Consider the following 25,744-nt stretch of genomic DNA (forward strand, 5'->3'; position numbering starts at 1 on the left):
CGGGTAGGAAAACCAGATTAGGCATTCCAGTAGCAAGACTGCCCATATATATTTACTGTCATAATTCCCCTAAGGCTCTTAAAGGAAATTTGAGTTTTTTTCATAAAGATTATGTTTTCAAGTTACCAATACCCATATAAACAGGAAGAAATATACTTATTTTTAACAACGATTGAAATTGAAATAACAGGCTATAAGATCTGATTGACAGTAGTACTACATTGGTTCCTTCCACTAACAGATCCTAAACATCCAATGGGAAGATTCAAACAAGTAATACTAAGTGAATTTAAACTTCACCCCATTGCACAAGCAAGCGGCTATCAAGACTTAGTAGCTGAGTGAATAACGCCATGGCGTTTGAAGCGAAAGGTACTTGGTTCATGCCTCAAAGTGAACATCAACTCTGAAATGTAGGTACATCCAGCTTACGAGACGCGCGTCCTGGATTCCACGGCTAGCCACTATCCATCTTTGCTTACACTTCTTTATATTATGACTAATGATACTACTCAGCTATCTGCTGTTTGTCTCTTCCGAATAATCTTTCGCGTGTTGGATAGAAGTTTTATAAAATATGCTTAAGTCTGTATAACTTGATAATTATGAATGTACAAAATTGATAGTCACGTGTTGATATCATATGGAGATAATATTTTTATCGATTGTACTATTGAGACCAGAGATAACTGCTATCTTATTGTGGGGAGTCGTAAAATTTAACGACTTTTTGTTATGTAAACTGTCTGTTTGGGGTTCGCATGATTATCGTAACCAGTGATTAGAGACTCAAAATCTCTTGCAATGGCACAGGTGCATCCATTCGTTGTCTTCCTTCAAATTCTGAGCTTCAAAATTCCTCATGACTTTTGTGTTTTTATTTCACTAATTTTGTATTTTGTTGGATCATATCTTCGATCCCTAATCTTTTATAATACCACTCATACTGTTATTACCTCGACTATTCTGGGAATTGGCCTGACATTCTCGTCTTTCAACTACGAAAAATACTAAATCTCCACAAAACCCCTTCTGATAATTAATATAATCATATGCTCACTAGTGACTTCGAGAAGTATATCTAGGAGCTCTAGTGAGAAGCAGTGACCAGTGGAGTGCAAAGCACGTCTGTCGTGGGATAGGAACTCACTGATGACAATTGGTGAATGGTTGCTCAACTTCGTGGATCAGTTGAAGTTAGACAATAACACCGTTGGATGCCAGCTCAGTGGTCTATCGGTTAAGGGCTCTGGCTCGAGAGTGGTAGGTCTTGGGTTCGAATCTCGCGAGAGCGGGTTCGTGGATGCGCACTGCTGAGGAGTCCCATAATAGGACGAGTTGGCCTTCCAGTGCTTCCAGGTTTTCCACGATGGTCTAGCTTCAATTGACTTACGCTTTCAACTATGAAAAATTCTTGTCTTTGTTAATATGATGTGAGAATTGGAACCGATGTACATACGTACCAGGTTCTACGTTGAGACTAACTGACTGACTTATTGCTATATTTATAAATCATTAGGAGGTGGATCTACGACTCAATGATTAGATTGTTAAGATTTCAGCTAGTAGTAAATCGTAGGTTCGAGTCCCACTTATGCTGAATATTCTCACTAGCCTCGCCTTCACATCTGTTTCGGAGCCGTGTCAATTCAAGACACTGAACTATTATGACACTAAACTTCCTAGCTAATTTCTAATCTTGTACCAAGTATGTACCACAAATTTGAATTAATCACTTGTGCTAATCATGTGTTTCGGTTTAAACAATCAGCCGACATTGACAACTTAAAATATTACTTATAATTAGACTTAAAAATTTAGTATCTTGTTAATTACACATTAGTAATTAGACTAATTAATCATTAATTGTGATATTAATTATTGATAAGTATGCTGTTGTAATGATAGACGGGCAGATAGATGAAGGAATTGGCACAAATATTTTGATTTGTTATGAAAAAAGTGATTGAAGTTTTCTTCCGTTTAGCCTGATACTTTTTCATCAGATTGAAATTGGCATATATATTGTTATGACTTGTGGCCGAGTGGATGCCCAGTTAATGTATGAAGTGATAAGACCGCCAATCAGAGGGCAGCGAATTATCGATTGAAACAGTGACACATGAAAACCGTACGAGCAGTCTAGAGTGCTTATCGGTCCTGCTTCTGCCTAATCCAGCCAGTTAAGTCCAGAACACCAATAACAGTCTCTGCGGTATGAATCCTTGTATTTCAAGCATACTGAGTTTATATACCAGACATAGTGATCACATCGTACCAATAAAACAGAAAATAACATTTGTACAAGATTTAGCCAAATGTGGCTGTGAATGTGGGAGGCAGTAATCGATAGACTGGGGATAACTCAAGAATGGTAAATCGTATAATAATAGTCTATAGGTCGAAATAAAGCTTATAATAAGAGGAACACGAATATGGATAGTTTGGTTATTTAGCAATTATACAATAAAAATATATATGCATAATACTGGTCCATAAATGGATCCCAAAGTTACCATTCACTATTGTTATCGGGACGTAACACCTCCCTTTTTTTGAAAAATCTGGAGTTGATATCCGGATTTTGAATTTCTCAAATATATCCCCCCCACGAAATAGCGTTTGATCCTCATATTCCAAAGTTACATTTAATGTGACTCTCTCTCTCCATATATATATATATTCGTAATAGTAGTGCTTTAGCTGGTCGACTTACATTCTTTTAATATTGACTACGACATACTTTTGAAATTTGCTGTTAGGTTGGATTAGTAGCGTCTCACACTTAAGCGGATCGATGTTGGCTCGAATCTCACATGGAGCATCAGCTTTTACAAAATCGCAAGCATACTTTCCGGATAAGTGCCAAGTAGAACGGAACCTAAATCAAACAGGATTTCCAGCCAACTAACTCATATTGAATCACTTAGATTAGTGGCTGTATAGTAAAGTGGTTGATAGGATTCGATCAGTATCAAAGGTCTAAATAAATATGACATTGATCACTATTCAGTAATTAGTACACTGAATATGTATGCTGTCTACTGTTTGTTACTTGTTTAAATTGTGGTATTTTATAGTGCTAATTTAACAATCGCTGGATTTCTCTATCATTTCACACTTTCTTTTTTTTTAAAAAATATCTAGATATTCGATACAAATGGTCATCATAGTGTAAACTTCCATGCGTTACGTAATCACAAAAAGTCACAGAAACATGTTCGTGTCTCAGAGACACCTATTGTTAAACCGCTTACTAGCACACAGACTGTTGATATGATTCGATTCGAGCAGTCTAAATTGCCATGGTAAGCTTGTTTTAACTGCTTTTTTTGATATTGTTACCAAGTACAGGTTTATGTGTTAAGTAATGATTTAGTGGTTAGTGTGTTCGACTTTCAACCAATAGGTCTCAGGTTTAAGTCCCTCTGGGTATTATCACTAAACCCTCACACATAAAGTTTGGCGCAAACCTAAGTATACGAATCTGCTTTTGGTAAGTGATTTACTTCATCACAATTTCTTGTCTTCGATCCATAATATTTGTACTATAACAGGAGGAATACTGGCCAAAATAATGCAAGTAAGGTAGAATTCTAACCTGAATGATTGGGTCTGAACTGAGAACATTGATCATTAAGCCTCACTGACCCATTGTGACCTTATTGTTTTTATACTTACTTACCTATACATTTGATCGAATTCTTTTTTTCAAACTCTCGTTATAGTCGGGTGAAGCCAGCTTTTGCAGTTGAACAATACGAATCGGAATCGGATGAATTATTTGATCCAGCCAGTCAATTATTAAGTAAAAAATCAGCTGAACGAGTAAATTAATTTCTTCTTATCCATCATTTGTATCTTGGTGCATATATTATATAATGTATATAGCTTAGTATAGTTCATAACTGTACAGACACTGTATAGTTAGTTTCGTGAACTTGAAATGTAGGATTTACATGTCCTACCATTATGAAATAAGATACTAGCTTGTATATCCTGTATCTACAAGTTATGCGGTTGTTTGTACTGACAATCTTTGCCATCTTCGTTTCTTTATTCATCCTCATTCTCAGTTGAATTCAATTTTTACGGATATGATAAAGTGTAAATGTTCTAGACAAACAAAAGAAAGCACTATCTATCAAATTATATGTCTTCAACTCATTGTTAGGGGTATACTTCGGAGTTAAATCACTTATGTGCCAATGAAGTTAAGGCATGATTATCAGGTTTCGGTTTTGTATCATAGATTATTTTACAATGCTTTCTTGTGATGCTAATCGATATCACGTGCTGAAGTCACTCAGTCAGCTATAACGTAGGACCAGGTACATATACGCATCGGTCCAAGTTGCCACACCTCGTTAGCAAAACGAGATGAACACCAAATTCATAGTAGCAGTTACTTCAGTGGTAGTAATACACAAAAAAATGATTGCATATAAGGGTATGATACAGGGAGAAAGAATGAGTTCGTAGAAAGAAAGGTATGAAGTAATCTTAATCTCATGGTTTAAGGGAAGACAAATAGTGTATACACCTACACTATTGTGTTTGATTCTGAGCCATGTCACTGTAGAGTCTCCAACCACTGATTACGACAGTCGCGCGGACCCCAACCAAGTAGTGTGCATCTACCAACATGACTCAGACGAGAAGTTGGTGACTTTGTGAACTGATGCCACGTTTTGGTTTGGCCGGTTTAACCTTCTTCCATCTGTCTTTAACACTAGTCAGAATTTCGCGCCTTGGTAGTCAGTGGTTGGGCATGCGTAGCACGTGACTCAACCATTTCAGTCGATGAAGATTCACAACCTCATCAACTGATTTACCATCATTCTCTAATACCGTAAGTCTAACGTGTTTTTTACTTACCCTGTGATCCCAGCAGATACTGGCAATATTTCTAAGATATGTTTGATCAAATACTAGTAACTTACGAGTATCTTCTACTCTTAATGGCCACGTTTCGTAGCCGTAAAGTATAACAGAACGAATTGCTGTGTAGTATACTCGTTTTTTTATTGATAGACGGATATCTCTCTTTCTCTATAGGTGATGTAAGTTATCAAAAGCCAAACGAGCTTTCTGAATCCGTGTAGAGATTTCGTCGGATGCCAACCCATTAAGGATGATCAGATTTCCAAGATGAGTGAAGTTGTCCACGCGTTCGACTACTTCACTTCCTATCCTTAGTTCAGGTGTTGACGCAGGAAGAAACAAAGTGCATTTTGAGGGGTGGAAACGCATTCGAAACATTCTGAATAGCTGGTTTGTGTTACCCACAGCCTCTGCCTTTTCCATCTCTTTTGCTTTTGTTACCCACCACTGCTCACGGTTGCTCTTTAGAATTTTGGTTAACCTAGATCTGGTATGTTTTTGTTCTTCATTGTGTTTGGAACGTGATGGGATGAGTTTATTAGAATCTGTCAGTGCGATAGACTTAGTAGAAATCCAATGGCTCTTCGTAACCCTTTGGTTTAAATCACTAATAAATTTCTCTGCTGTTTCCACATCTGTTCGTATATATGTCCAAGCAACATCTGGGTCAGCCTCGTTTTCAGAACCACATAAGTGTGACCTCAGTTGTTCTTGGAATCTACTTTTGGCTTTCTCGTCATTGGATTCAACTCTAATAGATCTTAATGTAGTTTTTCTGCGTCCAGTAAGGCGCAAGCAAATGTGTGCTTGTATTAGATCATGATCAGAGTCCAAACATGTACTCCAGAGCGACGTGTGTCCCTATCCCTCCGAGTTCTTACGGAGCCGTCAAGCCGAATAACATATAAGCGGCTGTTAGCAGAGATCCATTCTAGAAGTGATTGTTCTGCCGTCATACTTAGTGCTATGCCTACACCGGCCAGTCCACGAGAACCAGCGATCGGGTCGCCAGATAAAAGGAGGGTGTGTCTCATCAGTTCCCCGTTTTGGCTAGGTGAGGTTGAGAGGATGATCACTTTAGGATCCTGTATACGTGTTTCGGAGACACAGCATACATCAATGGTACGAGATTCTGGGGCGTCAGTCTAGGAGACATGCTGGCTTATTTGACATCGGGTACGTACGTGGAAGGCTCCAATCTGTAGTTTGGAGCGAGGTTTCAGTATACTTGTGACAGTGTTTCGAGCACTAGAATCGTTGGCCATGGTGATACTTATGGAGGAAGTTTAGAGTTGATAGTCTAGGTAGGAGGAATTATAGGAACTAAAGGGGAAAATTGCTTATGAATACAGTGATCTTGAGTGCTGTTATAGTTATGGGGGCAGTTATCACTTCCCAGTTGCCCAAACCATGAAACGTTTCTTCTCGAGATGCTTGAAAAGGAAATTGAGTTAGGGGTGGTCTTAGTGAAGTCAACAATCAGGATTTCTATTGTATTTTTTTCTATTCCATGTCTACGAAGTTTTCTGTGGTCTAGTGTCGTAGAAATGACCAATTATACGTTCGACCTGCATCGTGAAACGTAAGCCGACTCAAGCTAAGCTCTTATTGATCCGCTATCCGCAAGCTCTTCTCTCTGTCTCTTACCTTGAGTCCAGATAAAAGTTAGCAGCTATGTATCTAATGCATGTGGGTTTATATGCAATCATATTGGATCAAATCACTCCATTTATTGAAAAATCACAGTTATACATAAACAAGCCAAAATTTGTTATGAGTAGGACAAGCTGTCAACCATTGATTGAGAACAAATTAGAAATTATAAGCATTATAATAATGGTTAACGTGTTGAACAAAAGCACACGATAAACAAAATATATTAATCCGGTCACTTAGTAATTACATAATAGGGATATATATAACAGTAATCCATAAAATAGTTTCGGGGATTGACATCTCTACTATCTTCGTTCGGATACAGCATATAAAGTGAATAACTCCAATTTGTAGTAGATCACTGATTGTTTACTTCATTATTTAACCTTTCCTTCATTTTATTTATTATTAGTATTTTAGTAATCCATGCTTTTCTTTTAGGTTGCACGAAGATTCAAACATACAGGAATACTTGAAACACAAGAAGAACAGGCTGACTCATCACATGATGATGATGATGACGATGAGGAGGAGGAGGATGAGGATGATGACGGCGGTAGAGATTCAGATTCAGTTGATTCCAATGCTGATAATGAATCTTCTCATACAATTGACAGAGAAGTATCTCATGTTAAACAAGACATAGAAATCAATGAACAACATAATGCTCCTATAATTGACGATATTGACATACAGGAATTGATCAAAAATCTTAGATCTCAATATACCAGTTCACCAGTTGATAAAGAATCAGTTAGTGATGATGAAGATGATGATTTAATTAGTAAACAAGTACCACTTCAATTACCATTTAGTACATTCGGTGTTAGTGGTGCACGATTGACACACTTATTTGCTGAACTTCGTGAAAGAGCTAATCTAGACCTATTCCAAGTACCACAAATCAATCATACTGCTACTAATGCGGGTGTCAGTAATAATAATTCAACTACAATTTCTCCTAGTGTTGTGAACACAGCTCAGTCATCTTTATTCGATGCTGACGCTTTAGTTGATGAATTAGAACGACATGAAAGAATGTTAAAAGAGTTTGATGATTTTTTGTCAGATTTTCAAAATATTGAACCATTCGGTATTGTTCGTCCAACTGTTACAGTACCATCTGATTTGGTTAGACAACAACATCAAAATGTTATTGTTGTCGGCACTGTCATCGATAACAATAATAATACCGCTACCACTACATGTATAACTACTAATAATGCTACTACTACTGTCTCTGCCGCTACACCTCTACTGACTACACGAACTCCTTATTCTATCAATGAAATGTAATTAAACATATTGCCAAATTATCATACATTTTATTTTCTGGCAGAATATCAGAATTCATGTTTTGTTTGCTTTTTCCTTTACAACTAATCATACTGATTTGTAAATTTTAATTTCGACTGTCCAAACTGTGTGTGTGTGTGTCTGTTGCATTTCTTACCATTATCTTTTACCTATCTCTCTCTCCCTTGTTGCCTTTTTAACTTCATTGCCTTACTGATTATTATCATGTAAATTATTTAATTAGTAATTATATTATCATGTCTTGTTTTCTAAGTGTAACGTCAATAATAGGCTGATAGGTAGGTAGGTATATAAGTGTTATGGTTTTTTACATGTGTTTGATCATTAAGTAATAATCAGTATCGTATTTGTCTCTAGTTTTTTTGTTAGTGCTGATCTAATTCAATGATACCTGTTTTATATAGGTAAGATCATGTGTCAATTGAAGCTAGACTAACATGGAAAACCTGGAAGCACTGGATGGTCAACTCGTCCTATTGTGTGACTCCTCAGTGGCAGTGCGCATCCACGATCCCGCCTCGCGGGATTCGAACCCAGGATCTACCAGTCTCGCGCCAGAGCACTTAACCGATAGACCACTGCTCACTAGCGACTGGCTCCATAAGGTAATTCCTGCAGTTCTAGTGAGAAGTCGTGGCCAGTGGAGCTAATCCATGTCAGGTAGAGAGAGGTATCTACCTCAGTACAATGGAAGTCGGTCGCGCAATTTCATGGATTGGTTGAGGTTAGACATTAACACCACTGGATGCCGGCTCAGTGGTTTATCGGTTAAGTGCTCTGGCGCGAAACTGGTAGGTCCTGGGTTCGAATCCCACGAGGTGGGATCGTGGATGCACACTGCTGAGGAGTCCCACACTAGGACGAGTTGGGTGTGCAGTGTTTCCAGGTTTTCCATGGTGGTCTAGCTTCAATTGACTGACGATCTTACCTATATAAAATTACTACAATCTCCACAAAACTACCTTGTAATACCTGTTTTATTCTGTGTATGAAGTTCAACTACATCAAGGAGTACCTTGTTTCTATAATTATTTTCCAGATAAAATCAAATCGTGATGTGAACTATTTACAAATTGATTAGTTTCTACAAATTTTTCATCTGAATTGTTTTGAAACTTATTAGTCTTTACAATTGATCTTAGTCTGAGTAGATACGCACACTTTCTACGTAGCTGGTTAATTTATGCCAACGTAACTTTTGAAGGTAGTTAATTTAAGTGAATAAAACAGTGTACCGTAATTTTATACAGTTGAGATCATGAGTCACTTGAAGCTAAACCACCATGGAAAACCCGGAAGCACTGGACGGCCGTTTCGTCATATTGTGGGACTCCTCATCAGTGCGCGTCCACGATCCCGCCTCGTGGGATTCGAACCCAGGACCTACCAGTCATGCGCCAGAGCACTTAACCGACAGACCACTGAGCTGGCATCCAGTGGTGTAACGTAATGACTATTACACTATCATTTGTGTTCCATATAGCCATACTCATCCCAAATGATAATATCGGCCTACGAGAAATTACCTGTTTTCAATGTGTGCGCGTAAATAAATATAAACAAATACAATACTGTTAGGAATTAGAAACCAACAATTTACCGTTAGTCGATTAGTTAGAAATGTCTCTCTCAATTTTGTTACTTGATCTGAATAATAGGCCAACATATTGTGCCATTGAGCCAACCAGCGCAAATCACCTCTACAATTGTAATTTTAGGTTGCTAAATACTGATAAAATGTTACATTTTTGCTCAATGAAAATTTTTCGTAGTTAATGGCCACCCATTATCTTTGGAAATTCATGTGACTTATTGACGGATAAATTACCGGGAAATGGAGGATAAAAGTCTCATTGGTTGTCAATTCATGTCATGTCATGCTATTCCACTTGGTTATATCAAATATTCTATTATGTTGTAAGCTGTTTCGTTTGAAAAGACAATTTGGGGATTTTAAGACATTATCAAGCATTCATTGGGGTGTCAAGGTAAGCTTTTATGGGTCATATTAGGAACCTTCTTTGAGGTTCTTGTGGTACTTTAGGAATGACAATAAGCATATATAATCACTTTGAGATGATAGAGAAGACATGGAGCTCAGGTGGGTGATTTTAAGGGTCGCATTTTATGAACTGGAGGAATTCGAATAGCTTGCTTCCGTCTGTAGTTTGCGCTACAGATGACGTCTAGAGAGACAATTAGAGCTCTGCGAATAAACCACCCAGCAACTCCATGAAGGTGTCAAGTGGATTCCCGCCGATAGTTTGCGTAAGCTTAGGGCATCCTAGCTACCTATATTTTTGATGGGACTTAAAAAATTTCCTTCGAATTGTTTTGTATGGTTGCTAGTATAGATCTAACTCGATTTTTGCTCATACATGATTAAAATTTAGCAAGGACAATCATTGCTATATGAGCCCAAATATCCGATCAATGCGGTCTTTTACGAAACTTGGCTATTGACACAAGGTTTTTGTGAAGCTGCAATTAGTGTTTTGTTCAGTTCTAACGAGTCATTCCTCCCTCGACAGCATCAGAAACTCATTATTAAGGTATTCCGTCTTTTGCTAAGGATTGGTAAGAAACAAGGTAAATTTTTCTTAGACGCGTTCTGTGAAATACCAACGTTCAGAATAAAAGTTACTTACTTACGCCTGTTACTCCCAATGGAGCATAGGCCGCCGACCAGCTTTCTCCAACCCACTCTGTCCTGGGCCTTCTTTTCTAGTTCTATCCAGTTCTTGTTCATTCTTCTCATGTCTGTCTCTATTTCTCGGCGTAATGTGTTCTTTGGTCTTCCTCTTCTCCTTCGACCTTCAGGATTCCATGTGAGGGCTTGTCTTGTGACACAATTGGGTGATTTCCTCAAAGTGTGCCCTATCCACTTCCAGCGCTTCCTCCTGATTTCTTCCTCTGCTGGAATCTGGTTTGTTGTCTCCCACAGTAACTTGTTGCTGATAGTGTCTGGCCATCAGATCCGAAGTATCTTGCGTAGACAGCTGTTAATAAACACTTGTATCTTCTGGATAATGGCTTTCGTAGTTCTCCACGTCTCTGCCCCATACAGAAGAACTGTCTTGACATTTGTATTGAAAATTCTAACCTTGGTGTTGGTTGACAATTGTTTTGAGCTCCAGATGTTTTTCAGCTGTAGGTATGCTGCTCTTGCTTTGCCGATCCGCGCCCTCACATCTGCATCTGATCCACCGTGTTCGTCAATGATGCTGCCCAGATATGTAAAGATTTCCACATCCTCCAAAGCTTCTCCGTCAAGTGTAATTGGATTGGTGCATATTGTATTGTATCGGAGAGTCTTGCTTTTCCCTTTGTTTATATTGAGACCTACTGCTGCTGAGGCTGCTGTTACACTGGTCGTTTTCTCCTGCATTTGTTGTTGCGTTTGTGATAGAAGAGCCAGATCATCCGCGAAGTCTAAATCGTCAAGCTGCATCCTGCCTGTCCACTGTATCCCGTGCTTTCCTCCAGATGTTGACGTCTTCATAATCCAGTCGATCACCAGGAGAAAGAGAAAGGGTGAGAGTAGGCAACCTTGCCTAACACCGGTCTTTACCTCGAACGAGTCGGTGAGTTGTCCTCCGTGGACGATTTGGCAGTTTAGTCCATCATAGGAGTTCCGTATGATATTGACTATCTTCTCAGGCACGCCGTAGTGTCGAAGAAGCTTCCATAGTGTCGTCCTGTCCACGCTATCAAATGCCTTCTCGTAGTCGATGAAGTTGATGTACAGTGATGAATTCCATTCGATTGATTGTTCCACAATGATACGTAGAGTTGCGATTTGATCTGTGCACGATCTATCCTTACGAAATCCAGCTTGTTGATCTCGAAGTTGAGCGTCCACGGAATCCTTCATCCTGTTTAACAATACTCTGTTGAAGACTTTTCCTGGTATTGAGAGGAGAGTGATGCCCCTGTAGTTGTCGCACTTGCTCAGATCGCCTTTCTTTGGTATCTTGATGAGAAGTCCTTCTTTCCAGTCTGTTGGTACATGTTCTTCGTCCCAAATCTTACTGAAGAGGATGTGGAGTATCTTGGCAGTTGCTGTTACATTTGCTTTCAGTGCCTCTGCCGGGATGTTGTCTGGTCCCGCTGCTTTGCCACTCTTGATTTGTCTAATGGCCATGCTGATCTCTTCAATTGTTGGTGGGCCAATATCGATTGGGAGGTCTGTGGGTGCTGCTTCGATGTTGGGTGGGTTCAGTGGAGCTGGTCGATTCAAGAGTTCTTTGAAGTGTTCTACCCACCTGTTTCGTTGTTCTTCCATGTCGGTGATTACTTTGCCTTCCTTGCTTTTCACTGGTCTTTCTGGTTTACGGTAATTTCCAGCAAGTTTCTTTGTTGTATCATATAGTTGTCTCATGTTTCCCTCTCTTGCAGCCTTTTCCGCTGTCATCGCTAAATCTTCCACATATTTACGTTTGTCGGTCCTGATGCTCCTCTTCACTTGCTTGTTTGCCTCTGTGTATTCGGCTTGTGCCTTGGCTTTTTCTGCTCTTGTTCGGCTGATATTGATTGCTACCATCTTGTTCCTCCTTGCTTCAATTTTATCCAGTGTACCAACAGTGATCCATTCCTTGTGATGGTGCTTCTTTTGGCCCAGAACCTCCTGACATGTTGAAACGATTGCCTCCTTGATACCTTTCCAGCTGCTCTCTATGGTGGTTCCCTCTCCATTGAGTAGGTCATGAAAGGCCTGGAACCTGTTGCTGAGGACTATGTTAAATTCGTTGAGTTTGTCAGCATCTCGAAGAAAGGCCGTGTTAAACTTTTGTGATGTTGTCCGCGCCATTGTCCAGTGCTTCTTGAGTTTTAGTTTCATCTTGGCGACCAGCAAATGGTGATCGGATGCTATATCAGCTCCTCTTCTGGTTCTCACATCCTCCATCGTCCTCCTGAACTTTTTGTTGATGCAGACATGGTCGATTTGATTTTGTGTAGTGTGATCCGGTGAAATCCAAGTGGCTTTGTGTATGTTTTTGTGTGGGAATATGGTGCCACCTATGACCAGTTTACTGAAGGCACATAGGTTTGCAAATCTCTCACCGTTTTCGTTCCTTCCTCCCAGTCCATGTTGTCCCATGACGTCTTCGTATCCAGTGTTGTCCTTTCCAACCTTGGCATTGAAATCTCCCATTAGAATGGTCAGGTCCTTGGTTGGGCACTTCTCGAAGATTGACTGCAGCCTATCGTAGAATTGGTTTTTAGCGTCTTCATCGTAGTCGTTGGTCGGCGCATAGCATTGGATGATGTTCATTGTAATGCCCTCTCTCTTTGTTTTGAAGGAGGCTTTGATGATCCTCGGTCCATGAGATTCCCATCCTATAAGTGCATTTTGTGCTTTTCTAGACAGCATCAGTGCCACTCCTTGTGTATGTGGGGCATTTTCTTCTTCATGACCGGAGTATAACAGAAGTTCCCCTGAAGACAGTCGTTGTTGTCCAACTTGCGTCCAATGTGTTTCACTGATTCCAAGCACTTCCAGGTTGTATTTCCTCATTTCCGCAGAAATTTGGAAGACTCTTCCGGTCTCCCACATTGTCCGGACATTCCATGTACCTATAAAAATTGTCGCTCTGGTTGTAAGAAGGTGCATCGGCCTCATGACTTCCGAAGGAACTCGGCTTTCATCATGAGACGTCATTTTTCCTTCTACTCCCAGGGCAGAGTTTGAATGGTTTGAATGATTTTTTCTGGTTAGCGTTTTTTTAGCGAGTTGATTTTCTACGGGATGGGGTCGCTAACCCCATGCCCAACCCTCCTCCTTTACCCGGGCTTGGGACCGGCAGTAGCCCCTGGAGGAGCTACAGGCGGAGTTCAGAATAAAAGTTAACAGGAGTGATATTTTCTCATTTGATTTTGTGACGTCTAACAAGTAGAATGTTTGTAACTATTTTCGACTTTGATCAGTGTGAGTAACTAACTAATGAATTCTATGATCATTGGGAAAAGACTTCCACGTGTAGAACTATTAAGTGTTTTTATTTATTTAAACACATAAATATTGGTACAAACGGGCACTAGATAAGTATGCGCCATACAAATCTCATTTGATTTGTGTGAGGGCTGTGATACTGCCCAGGCGCCCAAACTGAAGCAGGTGGTTTTCTTAGGGGGTCACACATGGAGCCTTCAACGTAAAGGTCTATTCCACAAGGCACTGGAGCATCGTAAGGAGATGCAGTCCCATAGTAGCAGGTGACCAACGATTGATTCATATGCCATTTGTTGCATCAGGATACTGGAGTCCATGTGCACCATTGATTTGGAATCAGTGTTTTCCAACTCCCTTAGGTGGACTTTCCGTGTTCACCAACCCGGTTAAAGTGCCATACATTCGCTTTTCGTCCTCTCAATTTCGTAAATAACAGTAATGCCACTGTGAGAAGGCAATGAGTAGGATTTCCCTGGTAAAGGCTATATATGCGTGGCCATGTGAGGGCATTTGGCGAGGGAGAACGGACTCTCTCCACTCTCGGCCGTACTAGGGCATTTGCGGGGGGGGGGCGACAAGAATAACCTTTTTCGGGTGCATTCTGTGGGTGAATAATATTAATCTGTTACAGATTCATTCAAGTGAATTACTATACTGTTATTTTCATATATTTTACTTTTAAAAATAAAATCATAAATTTCACTTAGTTTATTGTAATTAGTAGCAAATTTGTGTTAGTTGTTTGATGCTTTACAATTTTTTGGAAGACAGTCGTAGTTTGTTTGGTTAACATAAAGAATATAGCTGAATTAATGAGGAACAAGAAAGATAATTCAAGTTCATTGTGCAAATATAATACGATTAGGATTAATTGTTCAAAATAAGCATTGGCAGTTCAGGTTAGGTTTTTCATTATTAATTGACCTTAACAATAATACAAGAATTCTAATATCCTTATCTTAATCCTCATTCAACTATCTATGCCATCTAATTGGATAGAATGAGTTAAGGCTTCAAGGTCGTGTGATTGTCTACTTCACGCTTACCGTTGATTTTTTTTGAAGTTCAAAAGAACATGATTTATAGTGTCAAGCAGATCAAATATGACCGGTCCATAGCTTGCTTTTTTTTAAAAGGAGTGTTTGAAAGTTTGCAGGACCTGTATTCAAGTATAACAGTTTTCATCTGAATTTCAAGATTAATCCTTTCCACATTTAGCGGTTAACATAGAAAACTATTTAAAATCATGGAGCAGTAGATATTGATCTTGTTCTAGTATGGAAATATTGTCCATTGGTTGAAAATCGATTAGTCTAAAGTAAATGCGCTTAATGTGAGACTTAAAGAATTAGAACTTGATCCATGGTAGGATTGTAGGTGCATACTACTCAAGAGTTTCATACTAGTCTATGTTATCTTGTATAGTCAAAAAGGTTTGGCTTATAATTAAGTTATAGTGTTTAGACATAAAGTAGACATATTTTATGATGAATATATATAACGCGATGGCATTTGAAGCGAAAGGTACTGGGTTCGAGTCGCAGAGTGAACATCTACTCTGAGATGCATGTACATCCAGCTGACGGGTCCCAAATAGGACGAAACGTGCGTCCTGGATTCTACTGCTAACCACTATCCATCTTTGCTTACCATGCTTGTGAATTAAGGTATATCGAGGCAATACGCACAGTATGCACATATGCCAATAAGAGACTGAACGGTTGCAGTCCTAAAACATCAATGAGAAGATTCAAACAAACAATACTAAGTGATTATATATATATATATATATATATATATATATATATATATATTTCATCAGTCAATTGAAGCTAGACCACCATGGAAAACCTGAAACCATTGGACGGCCGTTTTGTCCTGTTGTGGGACTCCTCAGCAATGTGAATATATATACATTTTCATCTATATATTTTATTAATGAAGGTACAAATTTTTAGTTAGTGACTTTATGAATTTTTGTCATTTATTAGGTCAACCACTCCTGGTTCTTTTCTTAATTTTTTTCCAAGCCCATCAGTATTCAGCCTCATGGTAAGTGATGGATATGTTATATCCCGAATAGAATTATGAATGGTAACTTTGTATAACTATTTATGGACTAATATGATGCGTATATTTCCTACTGTATAATTGCTAAGTAACTTAACTATTCATATTCATCTTCCTTTTATTATGAGCTTTATTTTGACCCATAGACTATTATTATACGATTTACCATTCTTGAGTTATTCCTAGTTCATTAATTACTGTTACCCCTATTCACAGCTGCATTTAGCTAAATCTTGTACAAAGGTTATTTTCTATTTTATGATACGATGTGGTCTGTTTGCTTGGTATATAAACCCAGTATGCTTGAAATATACGATTCATACCGCAGAGGCTGTTATTGGTGTTCTGAACTTAACTGGCTGGATTAGGCAGAAGCAGGACCGATAAGTACTCTAGACTGCTCGTACAGGGTTCGTGTGTCATTGATATGAACTCTTGAGAAATATTACTACTAATCGAATACTTATGATTTATACATACTATTTATTGTAATGACTCTACAGCCCTAAGGTAAAGTGTTTATGCATTAAATGAAATCTTTTCAAAAGTTAATTATTTCTTATACTGTTGCTACCCAGTATTTTAATTATGGAAAATAAGAAGAAAAAAAAGGTAAAGAAGGAAACATAATTATCATAAAAATTAACTTAAAGTTGATGATTTAAGTGTTTTATGTTCTTGTTTGTTTGTTCGTTTTAATTATGGTTCCAAAAATTGGTTTATAATTTTTTTCTTTTCTATTAACATTGTATTTCTTACATTTCAACTGATCCTAATTTGTAAATAATTTATATGATTACATAGTTGAAATCATGAGTCAATTGATTCTAGACCACTATGGAAAACCTGGAAGTATTGGACGGCCAACTCATCTTATTGTGGAACTCCTCAGCAGTGCGCATCCACAATCCCGCCTCGTGAGATTCGAAACCAGAACCTGTCAGTCTCGCGCGAGCGCCTCATCACTAAGCGAAACGGTCATCCAGTGCTTCTAGATTTTCAATGGTGGTCTAGCACCCATTAACTCATGATTTCAACTATAAAATTACTAAAATCTTCACAAAAATCCCTTCTGATTATATGATTACAGTTTTTTTAAAAGATTATTTAATGAGGTGGCAATTATGAAACTGATGTGTTACAAATTTGTGAGTGGACTGATACATTTCACAATTAGTTCATAAGTCTCTTTTTGTAATAATGTAAGTATTATTAAATGTTTGTGATAAGAAGTGTTAATCACCTTCTATTGGCCTCAATGTAGTGAACAAGAACAGGAGTGGGGACAATCGGACGTATTTAGGCACAAAATTACAGACTATCTCAGTAAAATCTGACATCCATGCAGTAAGCAGTTAATTTCCAAACTATCAATCAATTGGTTGAAGTTAGACATTAACACCGTTGGATGCCGGCTCAGTGGTCTATCGGTTAAGTGCTCTGGCTCGAGACTGGCAGGTCCTGGGTTCGAATCTCGCGGGTGCGGGATCGTGGATGCGCACTGCTGAGGAGTCCCATAATAGGACGAGTTGGCCTTCCAGTGCTTCCAGGTTTTCCATGGTGGTTTAGCTTCAATTGACTCATGATTTCAACTATATAAAATTATTTAGTACTTGTCAACTGGGCGTCCCTACATCCCAGAGTTCATGATCACTCTGGGACTCAAATCCATTGATCACCATTGAAAACCAAGAAGTACTGGATGATTATTTCATAGTAGTATGAGGCTAAGTGAATTTAAACTTCACCCCATTGCACAAGCAATTGGCTATCAAGACTTAGTAGCTGAGTGGATAACGTGATGGCTTTTGAAGCGAACGGTACTGGGTTCGAGTCCCAGAGTGAACATCAACTCTGAGATGTAGGTACATCCAGCTTACGAGTCCCAAATAGGACGAAACACGCGCCAAACTGGATTCCACTGCTAGCCACTATCCATCTTTGTTTATAATTGTGTTTCTTTGTTTCTGTTTATGTAATTCTCTATCCTTCATTAACTTCTTTTTTGATTATATTCATCAATGTATTTGTAATTGTGAATGTTTATTTATTTTATTAGCAAAAAGTGATTCATGATCATTAATTTTTAGTAAACAATCATTCTCCTTGTCTTAGTTCCCGTTTTTTTTTAAAGTTTCTTTTATGGAAAAAAATTTAACTAATTACATTTTCATAAACGTTTTAGTGGATATAAATGGTTAGAAAGAAACAAATCCTATAACAATGATTCTAATTCTTATTTATTCATTTATTTAAACACATAAATATTGGTACAAAGGGGAACCGAATATATATGCGCCACACAAATCTCATTTGATTTGTGTGAGGGCTGTGATACTGACCCGGTGCCCAAACTGAAACAGGTGATTTTTTTAGGGGGCCACATACGGAGCCTTTAACCTAAAGGTCTGATCCACAAGACAGTGGAGCATCGTGAGGAAATGCAGTCCCATAGTAGCCGTTGACCAACGATTGATTCATATGCCATTTGTTCCCTCAAGATACTGGAGCACATGTTCACCATTGGTTTGGAATGAGGGTTTTCCAACTTCCCTAGATGGACCCCCCGTGTCCACCAACCGGAATAAAGCTCCGGACATTCGCTTTTCGTCCTCTCAATTTCGTAAACAACAGTAATGACACGAGAATGTAATGAGTAAGACTTCCGTGGTAGAGGCTATATACACGTGGCTATGTGAGAGCATTTGGAGAGAGAGAGCGGACTCTCTTCACTCTCGGCCGTACCAGTGCCGAATATACATTAGAATTGTCTAGCTATCTACGCCACATGCTGTGGTATCTACATGTATTTGATTCCGTATAGAATCTTCAGTGCATAGTTGCATGATAACCTGAACTTATATAAAATAATTTTCTAATGCTCTTTAATTTTCAAGTGTTCTTAAAGTGATATAAATTTGTTGAATCCATAAGTTAATCTAAACTAGAACACCATTGAAAACCTGGAAGTACTAGACGACCATTTTGCTCTAGTATGGGACTCCTCAACATTCCGGGTTTTCAATGATAGTCTGATTTTGATGGACTCAAGAATCCAACTATTAAAATACTGTATTTTCTATCAATCCTCATTCTGATATAAATTTGTGACGAAAAACCTTTTCAACTTGTGTAATACCTTCACAAATACATTTTAGTTCATAATAAGGGGTATCACTACATGAAACTATTTACTAATATGATAGAATTCTATAGTTCCTTATTTAGTGATGTCGTGATTTTTGATGTGGGTGGATAAATTGGGATATTACTGCAGTTGTTCTAAAAATAAGATTACCGGCACTTACTTTAAATGGAAATGGATTGAACCAACAAGTAAGTTACTCAAATCAGTGTAATAAACACTTTCACATGTATCATTCTAAGCTAAGGATTTCGCTCCTCATTCACGGTAGTAGATTATATATCCTAATTTAGAACCTCGATTCTTTTTGGCTAACAGAATGTCAAATTGAGAAGTAGTTGAAATAGCTTTTTACCTGTGTGTTAAATCTTTGATTATTCAATTATAAAGAAAGGCCATAAAACTTAAATCATTCTGCCAGCCAATCAGCATAAAGCCCAGGATGAATCTATATCAGTCTAAGTTACCACTAGATAGAAGCACGGTGAAATGAAATTACCCAAATGAATTGAACAGTAATCAAAATAATAGTAGCGTTAGAGACGGTGAAAAAGGCTGATCCTTGGACAATATTTTTGAAAGGAAGAGATAAACTGAAGCATTATAAAATTACTAAAAAATATTGAGGCTCAAGATTCAAAGAAGATAAAAAATGAATGGATTCCTATGACCGATCCTAAGGGATATCATCCTGTGCCTTCAAGCAATGACTACGCTTATAGCACGGACTCCTTCAAAGTAGTCCACATCTACTAGTACATCTCAGTCAACAACTACATGTGCTAATGTCAACTCTTGTTCTGTAAGCTCGTAGTCTTCTTCAATCTTAGTTTTACTTCAACGAACATGGTAAATCGAGGTAGGGAACACTTATAAAGATATTAAAAGACTGATTTTAACTAGTTTAAGCATTAATAGTCATTGGTAAATAGTTAGTTTGACTAGGGTTATTAAAGCCGTAGAAATTATATAGTTTGACTGGAGAAAACCAATATGTCTTTGACTTTCAAGTACGTAAAATGTAGACTAACCAAGTTTATAAGCTGAAAACTGAAGACTTATTTTACTGTTTAATCCACGCTTAAATGATTAAGCCCAATGAGTGGTTTCATTGGGTAGATTCATATCCGAAGATCAAATATCAATCGTTACATCTGATTGCAGAACGAATTACTTTTAACAGTTCTATTGATTTGCCTAATTTCATCAGTATGTATGACCTAAGTAAGGTACAACATTGAACTTTATTTAAACTGATCAAATTTCACTATACTTGCTAAAGATAACATCAATGCATATTGATACCACAGTGAGCGTAAATCTTATCGTTCCTAAAATTTTGATAACAATATATATTCAATAAAAGTCTGATGAGATCGTCTACTTGATGTTATGTAGACTAACAATTACTAATACTGAAATTAATTCAAATAAATATAATTGTATATTTCAAAAAAGATGAAGTGACTAGAAATAACGCTACTTTTACTGAGCTATTTGTTTCAACAAAACCGTAAATCTTTTAAAAAATTGGATAAAGTATGAAAAAAGTACCCAAATGTCCTGGTACGGCCGAGAGTGGGGAGAGTCCACTCTCCCTCTCCAAATGCTCTCACATGGCCACGCCTATATAGCATCTGTCAGGGAAGTCCTTCTCACTGTTTTTTCGTGGCATTACTGTTATTTATGAAATTGAGAGGACGAAAAGAGAATGTCCGGTGCTGTAACCGGGTGGGTGGACAAGGCAAGTCCACCTAGGGGAGTTAGAAAACCCTGATTCCAAACTAATGGTGCACATGGGCTCTAGTATCCTGAGGGAAAACATGGCGTATGAACCAATCGTTGGTCACCTGCTACCATGTGACTGCATCTCCTCACAATGCTCCAGTGCTTTGTGGATCAGATGTTTAGATCAAAGGCTCGGGGTGTGGCTCCTTAAGAAAAGCGCCTACTTCGGTTTGGGTACCGAGGCAGTATCACTGCCGTGACACAAATCAAATGAGATTTGTTTGGTGCATATATATCTAGTGCCTCTTTGTACCAATATTTAAATAAATAAGATAAATTTCCTTGAAAAAGCTTGGACGAGTTTGCCAGGCGAAACGTTGGATTTACTTCAAATTCATTCGCTGAGATTTTACAAATATATATTATTCCTATTTAATGTCTTATATTAACTCGGCGCTCAAATACTGTGAAACTATTCGCTCTAATTTAGATGAAAGTTCCTATAAAGTCTACTATAGTTTAACAAATATGAAATGTAACGTAAACTGATATGTAGCGTACGTTTTGATTTTCAACCTAGACAGCTAAAATAATGTATTTCCAAATCACTTTTTTATTAGAATTCTTTTAATAAGCTGTTTCAGAACCTAGAAAATGAAATATATACCATTATCTTATGTAATAAATTTTGCCCCGACGTGCAATGTTTTATGGTGTAGGAGTAGGTTGGAAGAAAGCTAGGCACGGCCAGACCAAAACGTGGCATAAATCCATGAAGTCACTGACAATTGCACTGAACCATGTTGGTAGGTGTAGACTATCTAGTTGGGATTCGCGAGATGATAGCAATTCATCGTTAGAGACCTTGAATGACATGGTTCAAAATCATTTGCAGTGGCGAAAGTGCATCCACTCTTTGTGTTCTACCAAATTCTAATCTTATGAATTCTTCATATCCCTTTCTTTTTTCTCTTTCCAAATTGATTTCACTGGATTATACTCCTTCAATAAAATCTTAAAACCCTAATCTTTCATATAATGCTTATACTCTTACTACATCTACCAGTATGGGATTTGAATGGACAACTTCATCTCTGTGCTAATGTGATATGTCAACTCGAACTGATGTACGTATGTACGAAGTTCCACGTTGTGACTGACTGACTGTAATAAATTTACAGAATTTTCTGTTTATATCTCATGAAAAAATTCCAAGTAGAATAAAACAAACTTTTCTATATAGAATTCATGGTACATCCATGTATTGCTTCATAAATTTCTGTGCACTCAATTTTTAAATCTACTGAAATATCGTCTGACTTTTTTTGTAATTCTAATTTTTTTTTGTTTTTCTCAATCAGTTGATTAAGTTCGAGTCATATATCTAAGTCTTTATATGATTGGTTAAATTTTTATCCAATCAAATAAGAGATTGAACTAAGAAGCCTATTGGTCTATTTGATTATTTATTTTTTCCAATGTTTATTTTTTAACTGAATATCAATGAAAATAATGGATAATATATTCTTTATTATTTAATTAAAATTTGTCTTTTTGGATACCTATAAATTGCTATTTATAGAATGGTTATTAGTTGTTTACTATAAGTAATGATCATCTAATTTGAAAGTGAGTTCAATAATATGTGATTGGTTTCTAATATGTAAAATTCATTAGTTAACCATTTATTGAATAAAATTTTGTCTACTGATTAATTATTGGTGTAGGTACCTTTGAAACCAAACGGAATATTACATTTAAAATGATTCTATTTCTAAAATATGATTAGGATATTGATGATATTTGGTATTAATTTATAGTTGAAAGCCTGAGTCAGTTGAAGCAAGACCACTATGGAAAACTTGGAAGCACTGGACGGCCAATACGTCCAATTGTGGGACTCCTCAGCAGTGAGCATCTACGATCCCGTCTCGCGAGCGAGATTCGAACCCAGGACTTACAAGTCTCACGCCAGAGCCCTTAACCGATTGACTCATGATCTCAACTTTATAAAAACAATGAACATTAATTATTATTGACTAACTGATAATAAGTTTGTTATGCAAAAACAAACGACACTTAAAGATATAACATTAATATAATAAAATGAAAATGTAATTTTAATAGATTTCTATAGTATTTCATTGGACATTATATATATCTATTCTTTACATTACTGTATATTGATTAATGACACTTTACTTTTCTTTATCATTGCTGTAACTATGTCATCATGATTACTTTTGTTGTTTTACAACATATGAATATATACATTAAATAGGAAGAATAATATATTTGTAAAATCTCAGCGAATGAATTCGAAGTAAATCCACCGTTTCGCCTGGCAATCTGGTCCAAGCTTTTTTGATTGCCAGGCGAAACGTTGGATTTACTTCAAATTCATTCGCTGAGATTTTACAAGTATATTATTCTTCCTATTTAATGTCTTAAATCAACTCGGTGCCCAAATACTGTGAAACTATTCGTTCTAATTAAGACGAAAGTTCTTATATATGAATATATATATATCATTAATAAAGATATTTTATTATCAATGATTTCTTTTTATCTAAGAATCTTCATTTAAATTTGAATGAACAGTTTCATAGTATTTTCACTCTGAATTAATGTGAAATAATAAGGATGAAGAATTTTGTGGATTGGGTGAAGTTAGACATCAACATCCGTTGGATGCCGGCTCAGTGGTTCTAGGGGTTAAGCGCTCACGCGCGAGACTGATAGATTCTGGGTTTGAATCCTGAGAGGCGGGTTCGTGGATGAGCACTGCTGAGGAGTCCTACAATAGGATGAGTTGGTCGTCTAGTGCTTCCAGGTTTTCCATGGTGGTCTAACTTCAATTAACTCATGATTTCAGCTATAGAAGAAGAATATGTTAAAAATTAAAACCACGAAGTTCAATGAAGAGATCTCTTTTCAAAAAACTTATTATCAAGCTATACAATCGTATATATGAAAGCGTGAGTCAATTGAAGCTAGACCACCATGGAAAACCTGGAAACACTGGAAGGCCAACTCGTCCTATTATGGGACTCCTCAGCAGTGCGCATCCACGAACCCGCTCTCGCGAGATTCGAACCGAGGACCTACCAGTCTCGAGCCGAAGCCCTTAACCGATAGACCACTGAGCTGGCATCCAACGGTGTTAATGTCTAACTTCAACTGATCCACGAAGTTGAGCAACCATTCACCAATTGTCATCAGTGAGTTCCTATCTCACAACAGACGTGGTTTTGAACTCCACTGGTCACTGCTACTAAATCTCCACAAAACCCCTTCTGATAATCGTATATATATTGTATTATAATAACTGCATTCCCCTTTATTTATGTCTTATATTCTCGTTACTTTATTCATGAATACTCATCATATCACCTGATTTATTTTCACACCCCTATGACCTTTAATGACCTTTAATTATGGTAACAGAAAGCATTTTAGTCATTTTAATCATCGTATTATATTCACTAAATCTATTGTAATTACTCATATTACGTAATCTAGTATTGCAATCATTCTATTACATCATCTTGGTTATTCATGTTCACATTACCTGACGGAATTAGTACTTTAACAAAAAGAAATCTTTCATATATTTATATACGATTGTACACTTTGATAATAAATTCGTTGAAAAGAGGTAACTTCGCTAAGTTTTGTGCTTTTTACTTCATAATGTTTAAATGGGAATTATCTGTATTTCAAAAGGGGTTTTTTGTGGAGATTTAGTATTTTCACAGTTGAAACCGTGAGTCAATTGAATCTAGACCACCAAGGAAAACCTGGAAGCACTGGATGACCTGTATCTGTATCTGTATTTGTAAAATCTCATCGATTTCATTTAAAATAAAAGGTTTTTAACTCAATAAGCTAATCCAATCTATTTCAAATAATAAAAGATTACCGAACTAAAAGTTGGATTTATTTTTAAGTCAACTGTTTATTTATTTATGTGAACACATAAACATTGATACAAAGGAGCACCAGATACATATGCGCCACACAAATCAAATACGATTTGTGTGAGAGCTGGGATACTGACCAGGTGCTCGAACCGAAACAGGTGGTTTTCTTAGGAGGCCACACCCGGAGCCTTTGATCTAGAGGTCTACATATATACATCGGTCCAAGTTGCCATACTTCGTTAGCACAACAAGATCAACATCAAATTCATAGAAGTAGTTAATTTAGTGGTGGTTATATAAAAAAAAGAGTGTATATAAGGATATAATATAGGAAGAAAGACAGATATGAAGTAATTTTAATCTCACAGTTTAAGAGAAGATAAAGAGTGTATACACCTGCGCCATTGTGATCGATTCTGAGCCATGTCACATACAGTCTCAAACCATTGGTTACGATAGTCGCGCTGACCCCAAATAACTAGTCTGCATCTACTAACATGATCAAGGCCACAAGTTAGTGACTTCAAGCACTGATGACATGTTTCAGTTTCGCCACCCCTAACCCTCTTCTATATCTCCTTGTTGTTAGAAGAGTTCAGTTTGTATATATTTTGGTAAAGAGTATAATATGGATCGTGTGTTTTGTTACATTTTAAACTTTCCAGCTAGATATATCTACATTCTGGAAAGAAGACTCGAACTAAACACTTATCGAATCAAATATACTGAATTCAAATTGTCAGTACTGACTGAATCCCATTGATATTATGTAGGAATGTGATTTATGAAACGTCTTTTAGATAGATGAATGTCCGACTTCCCTGTTATATAACTTGTAGTAACATGATAAATGAAATTCATCTGTTAAGAATGAAAATAACCATTATATATTAGTTTATAGTTAGGACTAATAATTCGTAAAATTATTTCATCTCTGAAAATGTTTTTTTAAATAAATAGACTTTGTTGTTAGGTATAGTTCCATTGGCCCCCGAATGCCCTGGTACGGCCGAGAGTGGGGAGAGTCCGCTCTCCCTCTCCAAATGCTCTCACATAACCAGCGAATAT

General features: G+C 37.3%; 1 protein-coding gene and 1 non-coding gene across 2 annotated transcripts in view; both read left to right on the top strand.

Moving 5' to 3' along the window:
* The window catches only part of Smp_141410 (putative cell adhesion molecule), a gene marked incomplete at its 3' end in the record, with an annotated part of 69,942 nt that overhangs the window by 21,169 nt on the left and 23,029 nt on the right, over window positions 1-25,744 (top strand). The window contains exons 6-10 of the mRNA XM_018797432.1: window positions 3,148-3,308; window positions 3,729-3,828; window positions 6,953-6,981; window positions 7,101-7,671; window positions 15,841-15,862. Coding sequence (XP_018652474.1) covers window positions 3,148-3,308; window positions 3,729-3,828; window positions 6,953-6,981; window positions 7,101-7,671; window positions 15,841-15,862 — 883 coding nt within the window. The remainder of the gene's footprint in view (window positions 1-3,147; window positions 3,309-3,728; window positions 3,829-6,952; window positions 6,982-7,100; window positions 7,672-15,840; window positions 15,863-25,744) is intronic.
* Window positions 17,657-17,728, top strand: Smp_tRNA_00548_Pseudo_TTG.1.1. Its single transcript has one exon. It is a non-coding gene (tRNA).

This window comes from Schistosoma mansoni, chromosome 4, assembly GCF_000237925.1.
Source record: "Schistosoma mansoni strain Puerto Rico chromosome 4, complete genome".
NCBI lineage: Eukaryota > Metazoa > Platyhelminthes > Trematoda > Strigeidida > Schistosomatidae > Schistosoma > Schistosoma mansoni.